This window comes from Bolinopsis microptera, chromosome 6, assembly GCF_026151205.1.
Source record: "Bolinopsis microptera isolate Bmic1 chromosome 6, MBARI_Bmic_1.0, whole genome shotgun sequence".
Taxonomy (NCBI): domain Eukaryota; kingdom Metazoa; phylum Ctenophora; class Tentaculata; order Lobata; family Bolinopsidae; genus Bolinopsis; species Bolinopsis microptera.
This window is the reverse complement of record NC_087077.1, coordinates 247,154-257,367: the sequence shown is the minus strand read 5'-3', so window position 1 is coordinate 257,367 and position 10,214 is coordinate 247,154. Positions and strand designations below refer to the sequence as shown.

Sequence of the window (10,214 nt, the reverse complement as noted above, 5' to 3'; positions counted from 1 at the left end):
CGGACTGCTGTTTAATACCCATTGGTGATGGATCAAATCCAGCACTTCCCAAACATGGGGGGCATTATCCATATGTATAAGCACCTTCTACCTTGACCGGCCCTGAAGAAGCTGGTACGTGTGGACAGTGTAATCGTGAGTCATCGAAAGAATCAAACTATCGGTGGCTTGCTTGTACACAATAAGTACGTGCAGTGGAACTTTAAATCTGTGTTAATGAGAGGAAACAACTGAAAAGCCAGATCCGGAACCGGACTCCGAACAGTCGAGGGCGGTTCGGGGCTGTCGACCCGGGTGCCTGCTTGTGAGTATATGTTATGTTTGTAAGCAAAATTCCTGTCCCCCTGATCCATTGTAGTAGTCACCTTCTAAAAAAGTTTTCCCTATAACACAAAGTAAAATCTTGTCAGAGTTTATAACCCTCATTTAATTTTAATGGAGTGTAAGACTTGTAAACAGTCGTATGTCGGTTATACTTACCTCACAATCTCCCTAATAGAGGCTCTAACCATAAGAGTTACATAAAGAAAGGTATAAGAAGTTGTAAATTAGTTACATTTTTTAGATATTGATCATGATGTAGATTTTTTAGTACCATAGCCTCACTATATTCCTCACTCAGTAAAGCACTTTCTGTCATTCTAGTAGACGCTTTAGTATTTGAGCCTATATTAGTAAAGCGGACAAAGAAAGGTATGGACGCTAGAGAGGGGTTTACCAGACCCAATTGAAAACCCTTGAACGGTTTGGGGGTATGGAAACCCTGATGTAACACTTACTTTTAAATCAGCGGGAGCTTAGTTTTAGTTTTAGTATATTTTGTAGATTTTATTTTGTTATACATTTATTCCAGTGACGGGCATATTACATTTTTTTACTTAAATAGTATAAATTTACAGGTTTTTGTTGTGATTTTAAGTGTTTTCGAGAATCAGTTATCCGGTATTTAGATAAGAGATTAAGATAAGAGTCATTTTTAACGGCTTTCAGTTTCTTTTTTTTAAATTTCAGTTCATCAGGATTTTCCCACTGCTTTTAGTTTTTTTTTATTTCAATTGTATATGAATCGTATTGTTGTAGTTTACTTTAAGTATAATGTCTCAGAATTGATGTAATTAAAACGATGCAAAGACTTCGAAGATCTAATCACAACCGCTTTCTTTTTTTGTGTAGAATCCAGCCATGAATATTATAAATATGTTATCTGGATCCGTGCATTTTACTGACACCTCGGCATACACTTTAACGCGACTTCCGCAAAAAACCGTAAAAGATATACAAACTGAAATTTTTTTGCTGGGCAAATGCTTTAATGCCTTCAAATAAGCATGAAAAAAATTAAAAATTGGCAGGGTATAAAAGAATTTTAGTGCCAAAATTTTGACTCCAGTGGGGTCAAAAACGCGAATTAATTAGGTAATACTTATTTTTGATCTCTCGAGTCTTGACCCACTTTTAGGGTAGACGGGTTCTAGCTTGTATTGCTAATAGATACATGTGTTATTCCAGTCTTACACAAAAGCATTAATTACCCAAATGTTCTGTTCACACTGTGGCTTCAGTTCATTGACTTTTGACAAGTTTGTTGTATGAAAATCGTGCCCAGATCGCTCCGATATAATCAGGGCAAAATTAATCACACTACGCCTTTTACTGTCAGTCTCTTAGATATCCCCACAGTCCTTTAGTCTCGCTGTATAATGGTTGTTACGTCAGTCACGTGACAGCTACAGTTTGCACGTCCTCTGCCTGCCCAATCATCATATGAGTAGGATGATACAGCTTTTAGTTGCAGTGCTACGATTACATTGCTTGGTTCTGTGTAATGAGCACTGTGTTCACCTCCAGGGATCTGTTCTGTACTACTGTGATGAGTATTTGTGTGTGTTGTGTGTGTGTGTGTGTGTGTGTGTGTGTGTTGTGTGTGTGTGTGTGTGTGTGTGTGTGTGTGTGTGAGTGTGTGTGTGTGTGTGCGTGCGTGCGTGCGTGGTGCGTGCGGCGTGCGTGCGTGCGTGGTGTGTGTCCATTTTTGTCAGCTAACCGGGCAACCATTACTAATTCCATGTGACTGTGTGTGTTTATGCTAGTACAAATTGCTCATTGTTACCAGTCTACAGTCTGTGAGATTGTTCTAAGTATATAATATAGTATATAATAGGACACTTAGGTCCTGATTTCCAGACGAATGTTTTTTACTATAAAATATAAACGGTCTGTAATGAATAAGTTTGTAAACACACCCACCCCCCCCCCCCCCCCCCCGGTTCTGAAATTATATTTAAAATGTCATGAATTGGACACTGCACCAGGGGAAAACATAATGTATCCATTCCATTCCTGTGGGTAAACGTTGAGGAACAGTTGGTCTCCAATTGCTGTTACTACACTTATTACATTTTGCAATGGTAGTCACTGTACTACATAAGATCTGCTGTTGTAAGTATAGTAAGCAAATTTAAAAGGTAATTTTCCTGTTGGAATTCGATGACATTGTCTCATGAAATTTTTGACAACCACCAAACTTACACTCAATAATCAATATTTAAACAAAGAAATGACTAGAATAACACGAGTCCTAAATCAAGTAGTTTGTACAGATGTTAGTTAGTAACAGTGTAGTAACTACTACAGTGTTAGTTAGTACAAACATTGTTAGTTAGTTAAGAACAGTGTTAGTTAGAACGGTGTTAGTGTAACATTGTTAGTTAGAACTGTGTTAGTTGTAACAAGTGTTAGTTCGTAACAGTGTTTGTAATAAATAGAACCAGTGGTTAGTTAGTACAGTGTTAGTTAGTAAACAGTGATAGTTAGTAACAGTGTAGTTAGTAACAGTGTTAGTTAGTAAACAGTGGTAGTAAGTAAATGAAACAGTGTTAGTTAGTAACAGTGTTATAGTAGGTAACAGTGATTAGTTAGTAACAGTGTTAGTTAACAATAAACATCTTCAGGAGGATATGCTAGGGTTTGGGTGTCGGGGGCACGAGTCAACTCTGGTATGGGAGTGGAAGAGTGAGACATACGTTCTTAAAACAGCAGGGTCCAGTTACAATAATCGAATTTGTGTCTTACAGTCCCGGACTCTCTTGCTATTGTATGGTTGGTAACTCGTATAAGTTATATTTCGAATCTTATTTTTCATGTTTGAAAACAAATTCTATATATTTTAAATTGTAATATTTTAAAACACAGTTTTGGTGGTGATTTCAGGATCAATTCCCCTATAATTCCTTTAAAAGATGAAAGATGTTTGGGCCCAACAAGCTCTAAGGCTGACATCTTCATCCCTTCTTTCGATTTAAATTTAAATGATAAGGTTCTAGACCATATTATATAATTACTTGAACACATGTAAGTATCTGTAATTCTTAAAATTATTTAATTATTCTTAAAGGAAATATTTGGTGTCAAATAATATGAGCAAACCTTGGTCCACTGAGGCTGTTTTGACGAGATAACTGTTTAGCTTTACGTTTAGCTTTATTTCTTTCCCTTGCCGATAAGGTCTCGTCACCGTTCAGTAAACTATTTATACTCTGAAGAAGAAAGGACTGATTATTCATTATATCAGGCTTATTGACCATACGGTTAAAGTCAAGAGTTCAACAAACAACAGATAAACAAACTGTTAACAAATAGCACTGACCCTCTTGAGGTCCTCAGGTTTGATGTTAGCAGGAGGAGGAGGAGGAGCTTGAACCAGATCCTCGTCATTAAACAGATCATCTGATAGCTGAACATTACCCACCGTTAAACCCAGCTCTTTAGATAGCCGCTGCTTCTGTCCTGGTTGGTCCTGGAACAGTGGGTCAGATTCAATTATTATACTGATTTCGCTCATTGTAATTCAACTATTCAAGAAGTTTATACTTTTCCGAGACAGAAAGGAAACAGCTTGAAGATGAGTCAAGCCATATGAAACTAAACCATCAAATTGACACACGAAAAACACCTAAACACACAAACAGGAACTAACCGCTAAATGAGAATCGAACTCGGTTCCGACACTAGCCAGTAGTGGGGTACCATGCCTCATGACATCTTCCAGTGAGAAGGTTTGGAATGTTAGGTATCCACACTGTTCCTCTTCCACTGGAGATATTGGGTGTAAATAAATAGATCTGAATACCTTAGTCGGTAATATTATGGGGGGTGGAATTATGGGTGTTAAAAATATGGACTCCTATAATATTATGGTTGTTTGGCCCGAAAAGAACCAAATTTGACCCCCATAATATTACCGACTAAGGTAAATTTAGTCAAATTTAATACAGCAATTTATCAGTAAATATTTGATTATTTGAGTTAGTTATTATAGTTATATAAGAAACTATAGGTGATGCTGTAAAGGAAGTTTATTAGTTAGAATGTAACGTAATACTAGTCGCTTTTAAACAGTATAAATAACTTAGTTTTTACATTATACTACAGGGACCAATATTACGTAATTCAGCCTAAGGGTAGGGTTCTGAAAAGCGCTAATGGGATTTCTACACAATAGCTATTAACTGTGTGTAAAGTGGCTTGCGTAATATTTGAACGACCCCTAGGTACTTAGAATTAGAATTACTTATTTTAACTTTCTAAAAATTTAGTGATTGCTAGAGAGCACATGTTCCAATTATTCAGTAATTATTAGACATTTATCGTGCCAATACTTTAGTAATTATTAACCAGTATAGAAGTTCAATAACTAAATTCATTAGTCATTCTACAAAGTGCCACATGTGTTATGTATCAGTAAATATTATATAACTTGAATGTAATGATTACAGTGTGTATTATAGACTGGTGGTATATGACATATGTATGGATTGCGATTGTATGTATAGTACTGAGTAGACTGTAAAGCATAGATAATGTACTTACATGTATTTAGTAATGATATGTAATTATATAAATGTATTTAATAATAAAACAATTTAGTAAAAGCAGTGATAGCCTTACCTTTACAGTTGCCCCACAGAGGAACATGCTGAACAATAGCTGTGATAGCCTCCCCAGCAGCAACTCTACTCTCCCACGTCTTAGACTTCAGATACACATAAACCTGGAGTAATTTACTGTAACAAATATCATTTCTTATTTTAAGATTAGCTTATATATTGCAAACAGGTCAACAGGTGTTTATTCTCTGGAGGTTCGATAATACTGGATCAAACTGTGTGAGACTGTTTTCCCTTTGAAGAAAAACGATGTACATACGAACTGATTTTAATTTTATTATTATTGCTATTGGCTAGTTTCTTGCTCAGTTAAAATACGAATTATCTATCAATCATACGCAGATATGCCCATTCACTGAACAATTTAAATTTAGTGACCGATTAACAGGTGAGAAAGTAACGCTAATTGTAACTCTAATAGTATTTTGTTGCTTCATAATATGTGCTATAATCCCTATATATAATAATAATATAAATGCACGGGATTTGCAAACAATTAACACTTCCTGTTTTAAAACGTTCTGCCTAAGACTTCCTAGCTGAGACGCTTGACAGGTTATTTGAGGGACTTCAGATACTTGGAATTGGGGCCCTGTATTATATAACAGAGGTTCTACTGTAATTAACAATCAATTAACCAATTAGTAATTACCCGCTGGAGAAGGTTCTGCAGCTCACGAGGGTGGGATTGTTGGATGTCTCCCAGCTGTTTAGCTGCTGCTGACCTTACTACAGCAGTGGAGCCAGTGTCCAGCAGTACTAGCAGTCTGTCTAACCTGCAGTTATTTAACATATTTAACATATCTTACATAGTGTATGTAACATATTTAACATATTTAACATATTTAGCATATTTAACATATTTAACATATTTAACATATTTAACATATTTAACATATTTAACATATCTTACATAGTGTATGTAACATATTTAACATATTTAACATATCTTACATATCATACAATATTTTAAACATATTTAACATGTACAATATGTAATATATTTGACTTATCGTAGGTGTCATTTAAAATAGTATCACAGTACACACGACTAGTACTATACACGATTATGTATTATTAATTATTACTGATATTTTAGTAATTAAATACTAACCTTGAAGACATTGTCTGCTGTGTTACGGTAGCTTTCTTCTTAGAGGAGGAGTCACGGAGATTACTCCCTTAGTGCGTGTAGCCCGTCACATATCTATACATAAATCAACACAAGAGTTGTAAGGAAAACGATTTATACTTCTTTATTCGATGAAACAAGGTTTTCTTAATTTGGCTGTTTTGACTTCAATCTTAAAATTTCAAGGTATTGATTTCGGTATACTTTAATTTTAATTTTTGGGTGTTAAGTATCCCTGAAATCGAGTTTAGTTATCATTAACAATAGACAGATGAAAACAGTAAAAAGCCTTATCTTGGATTAGAAAGAGAAATAAAAGCTGAGTTATTAATATTGGGATGACTTGAAAATTTCCACTGCTATAAAGCTATAACTCTGAAAAGAGAGTATAAAACATTACGTGTAATAATTTTATAAAAATATACCACGGTTACCTGGTTACCATTTCGGGAAAATATTTTAAAAACCAGACTTAAAAACACATAAACAGAAAAAATTAAAAGCAGTACTTATTCGTAACATAAAAAGATAAAATCAGAAGCTATTCAGGGTGTCAGATAAAAATTAAAGATACTTGAATTTCAAGCTTGAACCTTTTTATTATAAAATGCACTGTATTTACTTTGAAAAGAGAGTAAAACAGTACGTAAGACTAACCATAATATCATGCATACAAAAAGTGACCCAGGTATTTCTTGGGCCAAATCTTTAAAGCATTCACCAGCATCTAATCGATGCCGATACTACAACATGATCTTGAATCATAACCACTATAGAATGGTAGTACCATTTCGCTTGATTTAAAACTTTACAGAGCTATCAAACTGAAAAACAAGTATGTAAATGTCGTAATATCACTATTCACTAATACAAGTATACAACTTTTAAATACCACTGTTCTCAAAGCTCGCACGATCTTTAACTCTTTAACATGGCTGATTGTCATGCGCCCTCTTTAAATTTAAGACTCTCATACAAAATATTAAACAAATCTAGAAAGATACGTTTAAATACAAGATAAACAGAATGGGCGAGGTTTAACGCAATGTAAAGTACTTCTAAGTACTTGTTCTAGACTTAAATCTAAACTAGTCCACATTGCAGTAAACCTAACCCATACTGTGGGTAACACTAGACAGAGTACAATAACAGTTTAATCACGGTAAGATTAAATTTCTATCTTTTTCGGAGAAATTGTTAAACAGTACGTAAAACCGTTTAAAAGCTTTCAAAAGAGCACAGTGCAATTATATTTAATAACATCTGGCTTTTACTCATTACGTAACCTTAAACCCAACTCACTATAAGGTTCGCATAGACGACCTTTTACAGTAACTTTACCCACTCTATCTTTTTTTCAATCATTAGCGAGCATGACCAAAAGACATGGGCAAAATGCGCAAAATATCAATAAATTTCTCAATTTGGAATACTAGATCTGTTAACGCTTTAAGCTAGCACACCATTATATTGAATACAATAAATGTAATGCACATTCAACTATTGAACACTGTTTGTGACGAAGTTTTCAACGCCAAAAAACCGACATGATCCGATAATCTACAAAACGACTCTTCAACCTTACCTATAATTTTGGCAACTTCTCATTGTAAAAAATTTGTTCAATAAATGTTGGTTTAAGAAATTATCGCGTTCAAATTGGGAACAGAAACGTCTGATCATAAACTTTAATATTCAGAACCAATATTTCTGTGTGGACTGATACATTTGTCGGATCAGGACGGTTTTCATACCAGTAATATCAACTCAGACAAATCCTTTAACTTTTAAAAGAATACTTTACATAGAAAAGATAATAGATAGGATACTTAATACAAAAATATAATTTTCAAAATAAGATAAAAACTATCCCAAAGCAAAAGCATGACCATTAATTAATCTTCGATTCGGCAAAATCCTTTCAAATTTTTTATCAAGAAAAACTCACAGGAGTCCCCTTTATACAAATACACTGATTCTTCGCAGAGCGTGGGGCTGACATACTCTAGATGTCCCTCAAAATCAAAAATAAATATCGTTATTTTATTAAAATATTCGTCAACTTCTCTACATCCACTGAACTTGTTAAGCACTTTATGCTCATTGAGGAATTGTTCCTCTAACTTTTTTCCTGCCCCTCTATCTCTCCGACTAAAATTGGTAAATTTGTTCTTCAAAGCCTTTTGTTCTTTCTGATCCATAACATCTTTTGCATTAGCATTCAGCTTTTTATTAATTTCATGTAATGCCAAACCTCGAATAAGATTTTCTGCAAATGCTACAGATCTTTTCTTAACTATGTTTCTTTTACAAAATCTTTCAACTTTTTCCCACTTTTGTTTTCTCCCCGGGCGTTCTTTCGTTATCTCAACATCTCCGTCGGACTCTAAAATGTTCTTTAGGTTGCTCCAATTAAAGTCAGAAATCCCCCATGTTTTAACATTTACATTGGAAGTGTCTCCACTTTTTTCACCCTGGACTTTAAATTTTTGGTAGGCATGACAACCTATTAGTAGGTTCATAACTTGTACATCAAAATTTTTGACGTTCAGCTTCCATATTATATCATCATGATCTAAACTTGATTTGATATTTTGTTTTCTCTCGTCATTAAAGCCATGACTGTGACCTTCCATCTTTGTTTCGATTATCTCTATTCCAAGAAGAGGAGAGGGGACTATACTAAAATTTTCTGACTCCCGGAAGAGCTCATCAAGCAATTGATCTTGTTCTGTATGATCTATTTCTTCTTCAACTGATAACAACATATCAAGACATGACAGCCCTGTGAAGGGCACAGGTATTTTTACATATGGATTATAACTCTGATCTTCTATCTCCATTATATTATAACCGGGACACCTGAAATATGATTTATCATCATTCCAAATGAGGCCTAAAATGACCAGTTTAAATCTATACTATATTGTAGAATGTAGATCATAGATTTATAAAATACAATCTGCTCAAGATACTAAGAAACAATTCAAGATAAAAACTGGCAACGGTGAACGGATTATGTTTCTATAGAATAAATTACCATGTGTCTGATGATTCCATCTCATCACTTACGGAACCATTCGTGGAGACCTCCTCCTGATCTGGATACACAATATCAGAGTCAAACTGGTTCAATTCACAGCTAATAGACTGGTAACCGGAGTCTTGCCTGAAAATGGTTTTATATAGTTTTATCTTCTCTGAAAGATGAAGCATGTATTCAATTTGAAATTTAGGAGCAACAAATATGTTTGCTTGATAACCCTAGCTTAATTTTCTATGTTGTGTTAGAAATGGTAAATATTTGTTTTACCGGTAGCGAGTCTTTGGATTATCATCCTCATCACGCTTCCTTTTTAATGCCATGCTACAAGTATGAAGCATCAAAAATTAGTTACCAAGAGGAAAATCGTCAAGAATTTCAAGATGATTAAGATCTGGAAATCGAAACAAATTATAATTTAAACAGTATTGATTTATTTCTGTTCGTAAAAGTCAGTAAATTGAAACAGTGAGACAAGTGATCTTTGTGTTTAAGAAGACAAAGAAAGATTCATTATGATTTAGTCATTTTATATTATATTAACATCAGTTTGGGATTCATTTCAATATCATTTTTAATCAAGCAATAAATTTGCAAATACACCGTGCTTTACATGGTGCTATGCAAGTCAAGTAATTTGTTTCAGAATTTAACCCAAATTTCAGGGGTTAGAGATATGGGTTTAAGTTTTCGTAAAATTTCGCCGATCACTGTGGGTGTGGTCTGCCACAAAACTGTCTTCTTTGTACTGCTTTTGCCATAAAATGAGTGCGACGGAGCTTTGAGCTAGGAAATAAACATTTTCTGGATAGCTTTGGTTAGCTGGTTAGCGGTTATGTTATTTTAATCGTGCTGATGATGTTGGTAAAAAGGTGCTTTAAAGAAGCTTCAAACTGCTGTGCAGGACGTGGAAATGCATGAAAAAAATGCATGAAAAATTGCATAGAAAAATATGTAGAAAAATCACGAACAAATCACTCTAAATAAAAAAATACAGTACTGTAAAAAAAAAGAGTCATTTTTATTAAAAAAATAATTAATATAGCCAAACTTCAAGACTAAAAAATGTTTCGAAAGTGAAATTGTGGAATACAAT

At 34.2% G+C, this 10,214-nt stretch overlaps 2 protein-coding genes across 2 annotated transcripts; both read right to left on the bottom strand.

Moving 5' to 3' along the window:
• Positions 1–3,404: 3,404 nt before the first annotated feature.
• Positions 3,405–6,146, bottom strand: LOC134816832 (TATA-binding protein-associated factor 172-like). Its single transcript, XM_063825825.1, has 6 exons — positions 6,058–6,146; positions 5,596–5,719; positions 4,945–5,047; positions 3,974–4,089; positions 3,644–3,793; positions 3,405–3,533 (listed from the first exon to the last, which is right to left on the bottom strand). Exons 1-6 carry the CDS (start codon positions 6,066–6,068, stop codon positions 3,405–3,407), a joined length of 633 nt encoding a protein of 210 aa, XP_063681895.1. The 5' UTR covers positions 6,069–6,146.
• A 226-nt stretch (positions 6,147–6,372) lies between these two features.
• Positions 6,373–9,446, bottom strand: LOC134816564 (uncharacterized). Its single transcript, XM_063825466.1, has 3 exons — positions 9,389–9,446; positions 9,116–9,244; positions 6,373–8,937 (listed from the first exon to the last, which is right to left on the bottom strand). The coding sequence occupies exons 1-3, from the start codon at positions 9,439–9,441 to the stop codon at positions 7,971–7,973; spliced, it is 1,149 nt and encodes a 382-aa protein (XP_063681536.1). The 5' UTR covers positions 9,442–9,446; the 3' UTR covers positions 6,373–7,970.
• Positions 9,447–10,214: the final 768 nt, after the last annotated feature.